General features: G+C 34.2%; 1 protein-coding gene across 1 annotated transcript in view; it reads right to left on the bottom strand.

Moving 5' to 3' along the window:
* The window catches only part of LOC128987068 (ralA-binding protein 1), a 30,085-nt gene that overhangs the window by 6,257 nt on the left and 7,976 nt on the right, over window positions 1–15,852 (bottom strand). Inside the window, exons 3-9 of the mRNA XM_054407750.1 lie at window positions 8,256–8,482; window positions 5,240–5,356; window positions 4,629–4,770; window positions 4,054–4,231; window positions 1,695–1,825; window positions 1,044–1,227; window positions 439–628 (exon numbers count right to left, since the gene is read on the bottom strand). Coding sequence (XP_054263725.1) covers window positions 439–628; window positions 1,044–1,227; window positions 1,695–1,825; window positions 4,054–4,231; window positions 4,629–4,770; window positions 5,240–5,356; window positions 8,256–8,482 — 1,169 coding nt within the window. The remainder of the gene's footprint in view (window positions 1–438; window positions 629–1,043; window positions 1,228–1,694; window positions 1,826–4,053; window positions 4,232–4,628; window positions 4,771–5,239; window positions 5,357–8,255; window positions 8,483–15,852) is intronic.

The following is a 15,852-nucleotide window of genomic DNA, read 5'->3' as shown; positions in this document are numbered from 1 at the left end:
TTCTAATCAACAGCAGGCTGATTAAAATCACCAGCGACAACGATAAGGGCTCCTGGACAAAGAGAAGAACTTACTTTTGTAGCCGCTTCACAGAATGAAGAGTATACTTCAGATGGAGCATTTTGGGGAATATAGGCAGCACCAATCAGGACCGTTAATCTAGGTTGCTGGACATTTGCAAATACATATTCCACATTGGTAACTAAAGAATGGATCTCACATGAGGGGAAGTCCCGATGTAATGTGACCATGACGCCACCTCCAACCTGCTTCCTACTAGTTAGAGGAGATCTATCATGTCTACATATGCTACATATTAATGAGACCCAATTCTGAATGTGATGTACCAGCAAAAATTGATGTAAGCAAATTATCTGGTTAGGAGACTGTGGTTGTGGTTGCTTACTTGTGAGTTTTAACACTAGAAAGTATACTCACGCTTGTTGTCCACAGTGTCACCACCACCACTGTGTTGATCTGTGTTCTCAACCACTGCCTCTACAACTATCTGGTTAGGAGACTGTGGTTGTGGTAGCGGTTGTTGTTGAACGGTTCCTTTACTCTCCCCTGGCTCTTCTACGCTGCGTTGAGATGTCTCTGCTGATCTCTCCAGCACCCGTAATTTTCTCTGATTCACACAATACAGTTGTTAATTATTTTTTAAAAGATAATTCCTGAATAGAATATGAGATGAATCATATTTTTAGGAGTAAACATTGCTCTGTTCTTAATAATTATACAGTGATGATAGAGTGTTCGTACCTAAATCCTCAATTCATGCCAGTACAAGCAGCTGTCGTAAGTCAATTTTAATATTTTTTAATGGCCAACATGAGCTATTATCTGCTGTAGCTACGGCAAACAAATTGTCAACATCAGTAGCAAAGCTTATGTATGCTGTATAACTGGCTGGCCATAATCGTTTACCAAAATCCATGGAACTGGAGACTATCTATTAGCCGACAATAAGAGAATAAATAACATGTTTTGGGAGTTCTGTACTGTATACGCCAACTGGGCTAGTGTGGTTTTGATAGGCCTACCTTGAGTTGTGTGATGATCCTTTGGACCTCCCACAGCTGCTCCTCTCTGCTCTTGGAGCAGAGTCCTGCTAGCATCTCGTTATGTAGCTGGCCAAGCAATGACTCTTGCTTACGAAGCTCCTCTAAAATTGCCTCCTTTGTTTCTGGTAGAGATGGGCTGCCACAGCTCATTGGAGGAATGTATCTATAATGTTTAAATAGGCTAATTATCATAAGGTACTTCGATTGAGACTAGTATGCTCACAGAATAATAACAAGAATTAATTTTAGTAAGTTTCATTTACTTTCAGCTTAGCTCACAGACAGATATCAACAACAACAGAATTTAATAATGCAAGGATAAAATTAAAATGTATTGTTTTTGCATGGGAGCCACTGTAGCAACTACTTTAATGCAGAAACCACCATAAAAATTACTACATTCTACCTACATGTAACAAGTGTTGCATGTAAAGTAGCAAAAATAGCCAAATACAGTGAATTAGCCTGTACTCAGAAAAATAACAATACAATTAATTGGTACTCTTGAGCGATTAAATAGATTTGGTTTTGCTAACTTTAATTGTGTTGAATGTGCTTGAATAACAACATTTATAGTTGGGTATGATGTTAAATAATCTTCACTCAACTCTTAACTGGAAGACAACTTACTTTACAAGTTCGCAGTCAGCAAAGAGTGTGTCACAGTGGCATAGTAGCGCAGAAGTCAGTTTTTGACTAGCTTGTATGACAGTTGACATTGAATTTGCTAGGTTCTGGGCACTCATCTTGTTGTTTTTCTCCTATAAAAAAGTACCATCAAATCAATGATTATGAAATATACGCATGTTATGATGTATTGAAAACTCTGTTTTCTGGTGATGACGACTTTATGTCTAGGTTTGGGTGAGCTTTCTTGATATTAGTTAGCAGTATGCAGAAGTTGTAACTTTAATTTCACTATTATTCATATTTAAGTTGTTTTAAAAGATAATTTTGAGTAGTTATCAATTTGTTTAGTAAATGTACACAAAAATGCCAGCCAAATGTAGGCCTATACATTATTTCTCAGATTATGTACCTATAACATATTTTCAGTGTTGGGAAGTAGCGCGCTACAAGTAGCGACGCTACAGTAGCGCGCTACTTTTTTAGTAGCGTTAGCTGTAGCGTCGCTACTTTTAAGATTTTGTAGCTTTAGCTGTAGCTAGCTACATTTTTAAAGTAGTTGTAGCGGAATTTTAGCTACTTTTCTCGCTACATTAACATTGTTTGAGATAGTGATTTTTACCATAACCTCAACCTTACGTGAAACAACATCTTTCAAACTGAGATTTCCAAAACAATTAGGCCTACTTTCTTGGCTTCATACAGCTGGTTGCAGCCGTTTCATTCCCTATTACAACGTTGTGTGGACATATGGAGGCCATTAAATAAGTGTTATCCACATTTTTAGCTTTCATTTCCTTAATTTACTACTCTATGATTACTGTCAGATAAAATAAAATCGCTAGATGCAGACGACGTTTAAACGTTACCGGTACCAGTGACAAGACAAGCTATTGAATGCTTGCAAGTGATTGACAGGGAAATTAGTAATCAATTTAGTTTCTTTGTTATATATTGATAGTGTTTTAACTAGGGTTTTAATGGAAACCAACACTAAACCTTAAACTAATGAGAAAGCTGGTCTATCAACCTTTGCTTCAGCTGTTGATTGTGGTTCATCGTCACAAGCCCTTCCTTGGTTAGATTACAAAGATTTTTCAAAGGTTTACTAAATTAACAAAGAGGAAATTACCTGATGAGATTTAAAATATGCCTAGACTACATGATAATAGTAACGAAAAAATCTCCATATAACATGAAACTTACATTAAAAAAATAGCATAGTTTGCTCCTGCTAACAGCTCTATTCCTAGGCTATGCTATGATTTAATGACGAATACCAAGTTTAATTATTAGGAATGTATCTGTTTAGTCCTTGCAAGAACAAAGCTACTATAGCCAACTTGTTACATTGCCAAGTAGGCCTACATGTTATTTTTACTTTACAAATTTCAACATGTTTAAATTAAAAGCCGATTTCAGGATAAGTTGCTGAATACTGTTTTCTGTACCAACTAGGTTGAAGCACAATTTGCCCTATGCATAATGACAATAAAGGACGATTTCTTGACATTGAAAAGTGTTATTCATAGAACAAGTAACTTATCACTATGGTTAAAAGTTATAGCAATGTCGTTTTTAACATTTAAAGTAAAGAAAGAAAAAACACTCCAATTTCAATAGGCTTGGCTCGGTAACACAAAAAAGTATTTTTAAATCATCGTTTTACAGTTTAAGTGGTCTTAATTGTTGATATAAGACATATATAAATGAATCTATATTAAAGATTTAAATTAACTTTTAAAATATAGTTTGGTTGTATGTCCTTTGAACTTAATGAAATTTACATATAAGATGCTTAAAAATAATGTAATATTAAAAAATAAGTACTAAATATGATGGGACACCCAACTATTTGATGCTGTTTTTGTAATGTTAGGTTTATAATGCCAACAAATTAAATAAAATCTAGGAATAATTTGTTTTCTAAGTAATGTTAGATACAATACTGACATTTCTTGTTTAAATGTTTGTTCAATAAAAATGTTGTTGCAATTAATTTTACATTTACCTAATGTGCGTGGAATAAAAAGTAACGTCTTTGGGAAAGTAGCTAAAACTGTAGCTGTAGCTACATTTCATTGTAGCTGTAGTTGTAGCTAGCTACTTTTTCGGAACTGTAGCTGTAGCTGTAGCTAAGCTACTTTTTTGGAAATGTAGCAGTAGTTGTAGCTAGCTACATTTTAAAAGTAGCTTCCCCAACACTGCATATTTTAAGTATTTGGAATAAAACTTTATCATGCACAATAAATAGTAGTATTGACTAAAAGTCAATCATAGTACTTTACTAAGTTAGTTTAAATGAAATAAAAAAAAATATTTCCTCACAAAAACCAAAGTAGAAAGTTAGGCCTATATTTACATGTTCAGTGACGTGGTGGAAGTGTTTGATGAGCCAAGCGAGCAGTTGGCGGTTGCAGTTTGGTAGTTTGTCCACAAGATATTTGAGTTCATATGATCGTGCAGATGGCTCTTTGATTGCAGCTGCTTCCTCAAATTTAGCCAACAGCTCGTTGGTTAATATGGGTTCAGGCAGTTCCCTAAATACCATTAATTTGATTAACAATAATTTGTAGCTTTGAATAATTCCTTGTAGACATCAGAAGAACAACCAAGTACGTGAAAGACTAAATTATGCAATCCCCATCAGACAGTTCAAAACAAAATGTTTGTTCAGGAAGTGTTTTACTGTTAGAACACCACCGTCAGCTTCACGTACTAGTGAAGTTGCACAGTTGGAAAGCTCGTGTTGTAGGGCCAACCAAAACCAACAAATAAATGTTTAAACAGTTGACATTCAATTTTACAAACAAGCCTGTTGCGACACATTATACAGACCAGACAGATAGCATGAATCACACCAATTCCATTAAAATTACAAATTAGTCAGATAAGGACCAAATCAATAACTACAGAGTGAGGTTAGGTTCATCTTACCTCAGATATGTTTTCAGTAGACTAGTAGCCACAGGGACATCATAGTCTGCTAAGTTGACTGCTTCTCTTTGGTTATAAAGTCTGCGTAAACTCTGCACTTTAGACTTTCCGCTAACTTTGTATAACCCATCAAAGTTTAAACCTGAAACAATATTTAAACTACAATTATTGGTAATAGGTCCAAAGAAAATATTATCAAAAGACAAATAATTGTTCACCCCTGTAAGTCAGAACATTTTTGTAAGTATTTGTTACTTTAGGTTCACCCTGAATCAATATGTTTCTAAAAGGTTAGGTTGTTCTTTTCAATTAATAGTGGATTTTGAGGCTATAATTAGATAGCGGGACAGTAAACTCAATATTTGCAACCAATCAATTTATTTTTACCAACTATTTTACCTGACTATTGCATAAAGAAGTTGGTTTTTGTCATCAAAATGTCATTTCAATCAAGTAGTAGCTCCTTTGGGCAACACTAATATTGACATTAAGTTTCATGAAGTGGGGAGATTTCTTTGGAGTTTATGAAAAAATGTTTATATTTAGATAGATAAGTAGAACTGTGTAGGCCCCTACTGCACTAGATAACAGAGCAAATAATGCAAACTCACCAACTTCCTGGATGTAATCAATGCAGTCTCTCACCACAAGAGGAATGTCCACTCCGTCATGACATCTGCTGCGTTCTACTGCCAAAGACAGAGCCACACCAAACACTGGCTGTTCCTCTGTCAAAAAAAAAAAAATACTCTTACGGTTATATAGGCTAAACAATTTGGCTTTTCCACCTTCCTATACATAGCAACAATAATAGTAAACCTTTCCTTTTTTCTACTTTGTTCAGTTAATTTCCTATAGGGAATAATCTTTTACTATTCTACTGATAATAGCCTTAGTCTCATAGTAAGAACTAGACCCGGGAAGGTTAACTTTTTTTGTTTTGATGTCCCCAGAAGACGAAAAGACTATTTTTGTAAAAATGTTTGTAAGCACAGTGTAAAAGGTTAGGTGTTTGATAAGCCAGGCGAGCAGTTGACGGTTGCATTTTGGTAGTTTGTCCACAAGATATTTGAGTTCATACAATCGTGCAGATGGCTCTTTGATTGCAGCTGCTTCCTCAAATTTAGCCAACAGCTTGTTTGTTAGTATGGGTTGTTTTGTAAGTAAGTAGGTTTTATACATCAAAATAAAGCAAAAATTAATAATCATGGTAATGTATACACCAGATGGGTGGACCATCTTAAGTGTGACAATTGCTATTTTTTATGGGACACTCGCCTGTATTTTTAAAATGTGTTTTGGGATGGTTTAGAATTTCAAAAATATGACTGTCATTTTTAAATATGCCCAAAAACTTAAATATTTCTTTTGGAACACCCTGTGATTGTTTTAGAATGTAGCATTTACATTTAAGATTTATTAACTCTTGAAATTTTCTCTTACTGGGGTTTTTAATTTTTTTCCTTAAAACATGTAAATGGTGAATTTTCATTATATTATTCTATTCATATAAAAGATTAAAACTGTTGTAGTTTACTTATTTATGAATAGGGCCTATATATTTTGATCAAATTTTGCATATTTATTGATTTCATTCTATTCTATTAACATTAAACCAAAAATATACTTTTTTCTTTCCTGTAGCAGCAAATATAGGTAAGTAAGGTACTTGTTAAATCTAATGTTATTTACATGGGAAATAAATCTGACATGTTTAAGGTAATATTTAAGGGGGGGAGCAAAATGTTAGAGGAAATGACTAGTCTGTCTCTTTTCTATAGTCCATTACGAGCACCACTGATATTATTTTAGGTAAGTTTTGTTATAGGTATTATATTTTTAAAAACAAATGTTTGACTGGTGACCTTGTGTGGAGGTGAGGTGTGTATTTACATTGATAACACCTACACCTCTTGTGCAATGCTACGTTTGCCCTACTTTTTAAAGCAACTTGACTGTAACAACACTCAAGCTCACGTACTTGTGTCTGACATATGGATAAACAGTGAGTGAAACATTCATCACGAAAATATACAACCTACTTGTGTTAAGTTTCTTTTAAATATGTTAATACAAAAATAAGAATGAAAAAAATAAATCTTATGCAATTTTATAACTAGTAAAAGTTCAAATGGTTTACTACATTTATTATTCACATCACTTATTTTTCTTTTGTTGTAAAAATAATAACAGGGTGGTCATAAATTATTGGACACATTTTAAGATTATATAAACAAATAACCTAGTATCTTAGAATCATGGGAACTGTTTTATTGAATAGCAAATTTAAAACAGTTTCATACAGTAACTGCAAAACAATTATTAGGTATATAAATGTCAGTAATTATAAAAAGTGGTAATAAAAAGTGTGCAAAAATCACGCAAACTGTGAGTGTAAGTTATGGTTTTTTCTCAATGACTTGTGTTGTGGCATAGTCAGCATGGCAAAACCTTCAATGGACCTTTCTACACCAGCTGTGTATGACATTTGGTGAATCAAACCTTAAACTGACTTAAGTAGCCTAACAAAATTACTTCCGTAGTGTGCAATAACAAGCAAAGTCTTTGGTTTGATGAAAGCAAATCTGTAATAACTGTTCGAAGAAGGCTTCGTTTTGAGTATGGCTGTAAATTTCCGTGTAACAATTCTATAAAATGGTGGTACAGACAGTCCAAACTACTGGGAAGTGTCCAACATACACAAATAAAGTCCTCATCTCAGAAGAACATAGCTTACAATAACAGTGCTGACATTTTAAAAATTAATTTTTTACAGTTACTGCATAAAACTGTTTTAAGTTTGCTATTCAATGGAAAAATTCCCATGTTTCTATGTTGGTGGGTAATTTATTTATTTTACCTTAAAATGTGAGGGTACAATAATTTATGAGCAACCTGTATATTATGTTAATTATCTTGGGAAAATATTAGCAATGATAAAGTTTAAAATTAGTTATGTTTATTGGTTTTACTAACATGAAAGTATGGCAATCTGAAACTTGGCTAAATGCTGAGATTTATTAACTATCTAGGCTATGAGTTTTGAGCAGGAAAAATAATTTCTCTACAGTACATGCATGTATAATGAAAATTTTAAAAAATAAATGTTGGTGACAACTTTTATAGGGAAAAGATGTAGGTAAGGAAAATGTCAAAGTACTCTGTAGCAGCATAATGAAAAACAAGGTTGTTAAAATTAGTAAAGCCATTTGTAACCCAGACTAAACAAATAATTAATTAACCTGCAATCTTTCTAGATCAAACATTTAAATTGACACACAATTTGTTTTAATAACTACTGAATAAATACAAACACATCTATTGTTTTAAAGTACATAAAAACAAACAATAAACTGTATGTAATAATTCAATTACATCAAAATGATTTAATTCCTACTGTTCATTCAGACATTACTAACTAACAGTATTGTGGCAGCTTACTCTGTTTTCTGGTGTTTCTAAAGCTCCTGGTCCGTTGGAAGTACCTCATGATACTGGCTCATGTGACCTTGTGAGACAGATAACCATCTCTGCCACAGTACCACACACATGTGTCACCTGTAGACTATAACTATGGTAGCCATCAGCACCACTAACGCCACCTCACCAAACGTAAGTCACTCTCACCTGCTATTTCCAAACTATCCTCTCCGTGCTTCAGCTTCTTCTTATCTTTTTTTATTTTGATTTTAGTATCTTTCTTTTTGTCTTTGTCCTTATCGTTATCTTTTTTCTTCTCCTTGTCTTTGTCTGCCTCTTTGTCCTTGCCATCTTTCTCCCTTGACTTTTCCCTCTTCTCTTTTTTGGTAGTAGGGAACTTAAACGGCTTTGACTTTTTTATTTTGGACGGACTTCTGAAAGATCATTAAAAAACTTATTTAGAAAATTAAATGCTAAATTATGGTTTGGTTGGATCCTGTATAAAAAATATGTTAGAGTAAACTTAAAAATCTATTATAAGGCCAACAAGCACCTCCAATACAACTTAATTACTAATTTTTTCTCATATCTCCATATAAAATATCAATTAGCCTACTATAGTATTTCTAAAAAGTATTTGTAGTGTTATAAAGAAGTTTAAAACGATCTTTTATTTTGTATATTATGTTTTGTTTTATACTTTAAATAAAGTTTTAAAACGAGTTACGAATGTTTATGTTTAGCTATCTTGGTGTAACTGAATCAGTAGCCAATGGATTTCAAATTAAGGAATAAATGTGATATTTTTAAGGAGACATTTTAGTGTAAATCTAATCAGGCAAATGGAAATTCGCTTAGTCTGCAGGTTTGCTGCGGCGGGGGTATTTTTACCTCTAATCCTATATTAAAGTCAATAATTATAGGTAATTCAACTGCCAAAATTACTTGAAAAAATAATAAGAGAAAAACAAATAACAAAAATTACATAAAGACATGATGAATAGAATCAGCTGTTTATTGTAAACACTATAGTAATTGAGTATAACAGTTGTTCTACGCATCACACTTCTAGACACAACGAATTGACACAGCTGATCCAGTGACTTATCAATTTTTTTTCCTACAGTTACCTAACAATGTTCATGTTCTCTCACTGATTTGAGAAAGCAAAGTGGCCAATTCGCTCATCAGTGAGACAATGTTAACATTGTCTCACTCTAATTACTTTGTCTCACTCCAGATTTGCAACGTGAAGGGACAAAATAGTGAGCGCGTGACATGCAAACAAGCTCGTATGCGAAATACGTTGGCAGCACTGGCTGTAAATCAGCTGGTCAGCTGTTGTATTGTTGTATTTGTCACTTCACATTAAATATTATATTAAAAGTTCACTTCTGTGTAAAAATATGTTACGTTTCTTCACCAATTTGTTTGTTTTATGGTAACTGTAGGAAAAATATAATGTGCAACTCGAGTGCAAATTACAATTGCCTCACTCGAGAAACCATTCGAGTAAGGATTTCTCTCGAGTGAGTCAATTGCTCACTTTGCTCACTAGTTGCACAAATAATATTGTCTGCGAGTTTCTCGTTGAGTTTGATAATTTCCTCAGCTTGTGTTGTCTGAGTGATTTTAATTGAGTTAATTTCAATTTGGAATTTATTTTGACCTTCACGATTTTCTGAAATTTGAGTTTGTAGTGCATTTTGGCAAGCTTGAATTTCTAGGCTATTAGCATCAACTTTATCATCGAAGCTTTGAGTGAGTTCAACTTTTAATGCATTAAGTTTGCTGTTGATTTTACTATTAGTTTCTGCTTTAATTTCGGCAATTGATTCTTCAATTTTGTTACTCAATTTAGTGTCTAATTTGGCCATGAGAGCAACCAAAGTGTTTATGTCTGATGGTGCGATTAGTGTTGATGTGACAGTAGGATTTGTTGTCACCGGTGCAATGATAGTTACGTTAGATTTGTTTACGAGACGTTACTGTATATATTAAATATTTTAACGTGCTCATATAACATTTAACTTCTGAGAGTAAAAAGGTCATTAATCAATTTAGGCACAGTTTTTAAATATATATTTTTTACTGTAAATTGTATACGTGTAAATGATACAAAGGGTTGCCTATTTCATGATGTGTTGGCTGATTAAATAGAATGTGATAACGTATAAACTGGTTATGAATGGATTTTTACCTATTTTGTTGTGACTGAATAAGTGTATAAAAAAGGAACGTAATTTCATATAGGGAATAAGCTATTACCGTAGTTCTTACGGTAAGACCTGGACCCGGGACCGATTTACTTTTTCGTTTTGAGGTCCCTAGAGGCCAAAAACACCATCCGTTCAAATTCATATACAGTATAGGGTGTCCAAAACCACTCGTACATCCCTTTAAAAACGAGGGAAACCTTTTCTTACAAACAAAAAATAATACAGAACGAGACAAAATGGGTACGGGTTTAATTTCAGCATTTGATTCTTCAATTTTGTTACTCTAAATTTAGTGTCCAATTTGGCCATGAGAGCAATCAAAGTGTTTATGCAAGTGTTTATGTTGGGATGGTGCAATGATTGTTGATGTGACAGTAGGATTTATTGTCACTGGTGCAATAACAGTTACGTTAGGGTTGTTTACGAGCCATCACTGTGTGAAAGACAGCTGATTTAGTTTACATGGTTCGTCGACTATGTTCAGGAATGATCGGCTATGTTCGGGAATGATCGGCTGTGTTCTGGTGTCTGAGTTATTGATCCGTTATGATCAATGTGACCTTGGCCATTGCATTGCTTCTTGGAATCATCTAGTCTGCTAGACAGTCCATTTGTAGGAATGTGAATACTAGCGTCTGATTGGTCCATAGACTGGTTGCTTTATTCCTCTGTGTGTTCAAATGTCTTTTGTTGTGTTTATTTTTGTGTGATGTCATCAAGATGGCGTTCCTCTTCCATTTCAGTGTCAGTGCTGTTGTAGTCGTAATCCGGGTTTAGGTATTAAAAGTGTTTATACGTTCTTTATACGTTATACGTTGTTTATATGTATAAGAAAAAAGTGTTTATACGTTTAGGTCTAAAGTTATATCCATTCTCGGCCATGATTAATTATTAAACTGATTATGCGAGTAGTGCGTGATTGATTAATGTTTTGTAGTATGGTTTTGTGTTGTCGTTGGCGAATGTAAATTACGGGACGTTCAATTAAATTTGGGTTCTTATAATCTAGTACAACTTAAAGATAGCGTAGATCGAAAATTGCAATATTTTATGACTACCGTAATATATTATTCAAAAGCCCCATGTTGGGAGCCAAATTTGCTACGCACAGGAAAACTTTCTATATATGTCTATTTATTATTGTTAGCTGGCTCTTTAAGAGATTTACCAAATTCTTTTGGCTGTGAACTTAGCCCTCACTGAACTCTATTTCTTAATAAAGATCATTCCTAACCAATGTTTTATTTATTTGTCTGATGAGGTAACTTAAGTCTTAATTTTAATGTTATAATAGATGAATTACTTTAAGAATAGATAGGTTTAGTAAGTTAAAATATATGATTTACTAAGAGAATCACAAATATGCTGGTTGGATTCTGTGGGGACTAACAATGGTAACTTACAAAATGGCGGGGCTTCCAAAAGTGGATGAAAGATTCTAGGCTTAAGTGGCATGTGTTTGTTTCTTCAATTATATGTGTGATAACCAATAAATAAATATAATTTAAGCTCTTTAATCTCAGGGAGGGGTGGTCGTGCCAATTCGAATGGTATATTAGGCTTTATGCAGCGGCAAGCGTTTAGTTCAGTTCCTGGCGCCGTCCCGGCATCTAGCGGTCAGCAGAGAACGTGTTTAACTCTTAACAAAACATTACAACCCCCATTACTGTGAAAATTATGGCAGAAAGAACACTCACAATTGTGAAATTATGGCAAAAGTTACTGCAGCTTTTGTAAATTTTCCCATAAAAGTCATGAGTTGTTGGAAGAAATAGCCAATGGGAGAAAGTAAGTGTTAGATTGCTGATAGGCCTACTGTTCATCCCCACTGTAAAACAAGAAATGGACGAATATTTACTTTAAAAAAGTGTTGCAGTTACTGAATCAAACTCAATGTAAATGTTAAATAGGGCACCTTAGTGAATCAAATCTGGTAACCCCAATGACTGATAATTGAAAACATCTTAGGTACCTACCAGAAAACCACGACCTCAATTTTGCATAAGATGTTGTGTTGCACAGTTTGATCGTCTTATCATGGATAGATGATGGAATTAAGTGTAGTAGGTATTCTTAGATTTAGATAACACTAGATAACACGTTGCTCGAAATCGAGCAAAACTGAAACTTGTATGTAAAAAATAATCCAAAAACATAAACAGCAAGACCTTAATCAAAGAATCGCTCTAAAATAATTTATATGACTGATTATAGAAATATAAAAATATTATGATGTAAAAAATATAAAAGTAATCTACAATATTTAAATTTACATTCACTCTCATACTGCTTTGGTTATCTCTTAGAAGGCGTGCACTCTATGAGCAAGTAGATGTCAACCACACACTGTAAAGTGAGCTTTTGACCTAATGTAGCTCAATTCCTCTCTTCACGCCAACCATGGCTACTCTTATTGTAGCATGTTAAATTATTTCTTTGATGTGTTCTGTTTTATGCTTGTTTAAATTAGAGGCCCCAACCCAAATCTCCGGTTGGGAACATAAGAGGGTTAGCAAGTGGATCTAACGACAGATCTAGAATTGAAACGCGTTTAACATTATTAATGTTGGAAAAAACTATACGATTTATTTGGCCAGGTGGTGCTTTTATTTTTCAGCTTTAAAAATTGCTGCAACATCTACACAGGTAGCACCATTGTAGTGAAGCGAGGCAAGACACTTCTTCTGTCTCTTATTATGTACATAAGAATCTCATTTGACTCCTCGGTGCTCTCGTCCCTAAATAATGTCTGCCACAGTCTTCAAAGATTTGCAAATGGGTTGGCATTGTGACCCTATTTCCCGCATATTTTTTATTGAATTTTTTGTTTGAATTGTGCTTAATTCTCCTTTGGGTTCTAGAGACATTGTCGTACTTACTTATATATCTGTGCGTATTCAGGATCATCACCTTCTTGAGAAATTAGAGGACCCACTCGATGTGGTAAAACGTGTCACGGATCTTAAAATTGTAGATCCCCTGTGGATCTTTCTCATCTTAATGAGCTTCGGAGCTGACCATGGTAAAGGCAGAATTGAATTGACGAACTTTATCCAAAAAAATTCTGGTTTTAAGTCTCACAGTCCTATTTTCAGATTGGGAGTTTCCAATAAGAACCTGGTGAATTGCACAAATGAGGTAAACGAACCTTTCATTTATGGCAACAAAGAGTAAAAACTTAACTTAACTGTCTCGGGGTAAAAACACAGTGGAGCAGGGCAGGTAACTGGTAGCCTGGCCGGTCGCTTAGTCGCTTACTGCGATGTAGAATTAAAGCACGCGTTGTTATGGGTACGCACACAGTCGCGCCTATCAGGTAGCCGACATGGTAGCAGTAAGCTAGGCGGCAAGCTAGAAGAATTGCCAAGTCGATTGTTTGGGAGCTGCAAGCGGGGAAGGCTTGACTTGGGCATGCGCAAATGGCAGAACTTTACAGCTACGTGATCTCTAGTGCGCAAATTCCACGCGGGATCTTTCACTGTGCATTCTTTGTATACGAAGTGTTGTTTGTTTTAGTTGATTTATTTAGTTTTTGTTTTGTTTACATGAAATAAAAAAATGGACGTAGACAAATTAAAATCAGAGGTTTTATCCGTGTGCCTTTGTGGAACCAAGCCCATCGACCACCAGAACCGTCACGTACTCGACGATCTATAGAATGAAATAGCAAATAAACTAGGATTCAAACATAAGTTTATCCTATCCTACTAATATTATAAGTGATAATATTAGTATCGGCAGCTGACAAGCGACTGTACTGAGCGCCACTGTGTGCATGTCCCAGCTACCCTCCAGGTAACCAGCCGTTAACCCTAGCAGTGGCCGATCAACGTCTGGTGACGATCTGACGTTGATGCTTAGAATGGCCAAAGTCGTCTTGTGACGATCTGGGCCGAAAATTTTTTAGCGGTAAAAAAAACACTTACAATTAACTCAGATGAGAATAATATATATACCATTCGAAAGATCACATTCTGAACTTTCATTTTATTACATAAACAAACCCTGTAGCAGGTATATAACAATGTCACGACGATTAGAAATCAAATGAAATTTTGACGCGGCACGACTTTTGCAGCCGACACTTGGGAACTGGCAAAACACGTCTTGTTTGGCATTACCCTGCTTGGGTAATTTTCGTCGTGGGATGTTGCGAGTGGTACCACTGGATAGCCATTGATTTTATCTTCATTGTGGCAGTAATATTTAGAACGAAATATTGATTGCACAAACGGTACGATTTTATGAAAACAGCTGTTTTCGAAATTTGTAAGAAATGGCAGATGGTCGTCAGGTGACGATGTGGAAAATACGAATTACATACAGTGTAATTTATTATTACTAGTCATATAGTATGTCATTTTGAAGAGGAAGAAATTTAGATTCAGAGAGTGGCAGCCCTGCACTCAGGGTTATTATTTCTGTATGCTCGCATGTAGACGACGGAAGTGAGTCATTACTGCTACAGTCTGTCAGCTGCAGCTGTCTTGTATTCACCATTGTTTGTTTGTGTTGTTGCCGCTAATAGTCTTCGTTCTCGTGTTATCCGCGATTTATTACTAAATATGTTATTAGTTCGTAGTGTTAGTGTTAGTGAAGTTTGTGTGTGTGTATAACAGTAATCTTCATGCATAAATATTACTGAATTGTGTGAAATAGTGTTCATAAAAGGTTGTATTTTGTTAGCATCATGTCCTAAAATGACGATTCTGACATTCAGAGATTGTTGTAAGAGACGGACCTTAGTTCGCCATGCTATATATGCTATATAATGATATACCCAAGGTGTTATACATTTTTATAAAGGTAAATGAATACACTACAACATGTTTATAATGGTTTGGGGGTAAAAAATGTTGTAAAAAAGTTGTAGCCTATACTAAATACTACTGTATTTTGTTAGCATCATGTCCAAAAATGACGATTCTGACATTCAGAGGTGCTATATATGCTATATAATGATTTACCCAAGGTGTTATACATTTTTATAAAAGTAAATGAATACACTACAACATGTTTATATTGGTTTGGGTGTAAAAAATTTGGTAAAAAAATTATATAGGCTACTAAATACTGCACACTCCATTTTCTCGAAATGCGCAAAAAATTCAAAACGTTCTCAAATTGATACATAATCATAGGTGAAAATAACTTTTTACCATCATACTTATGACTTTTTTGGATTCCTTACTTCATTAGCTTTACAAATATGTAGGCTACATATCATTAGCCTACATAATGTTTCACAACACAAACAAACACTGTAGGCTATAGTTTACACTTATTTGTGGTTTGCGGTTATTGTATTATTATGTCCCTATTACGTACCTACAAAAAAAATATTTCTAACATGTTATAAATTTTTATGTAGGTAATTGAATACACTACGAGATTATTATGTTGGTTTGAAGTAAAAAAATTTGGTAGGCTACAAAAGTTGTAAACTAAATACTGTGAATTTTTTTTCTCGAGAAATCGCTAAAATATAAAAACATTATTTTTTATACGTATGTTTATAGGTAAAAAATTATTTTTACCATAAACTTTATGACTTTTTTTTATTCCTTACTTCATTAGCTTTACAA

Source organism: Macrosteles quadrilineatus, unplaced genomic scaffold (assembly GCF_028750875.1).
Source record: "Macrosteles quadrilineatus isolate MER2022 unplaced genomic scaffold, UCM_ALF_1.0 Scaffold_2__2_contigs__length_208266976, whole genome shotgun sequence".
In the NCBI taxonomy this organism is placed as follows: domain Eukaryota; kingdom Metazoa; phylum Arthropoda; class Insecta; order Hemiptera; family Cicadellidae; genus Macrosteles; species Macrosteles quadrilineatus.
Note: the sequence above shows the minus strand (reverse complement) of the source record. Positions and strands in the feature narration are given on the sequence as shown.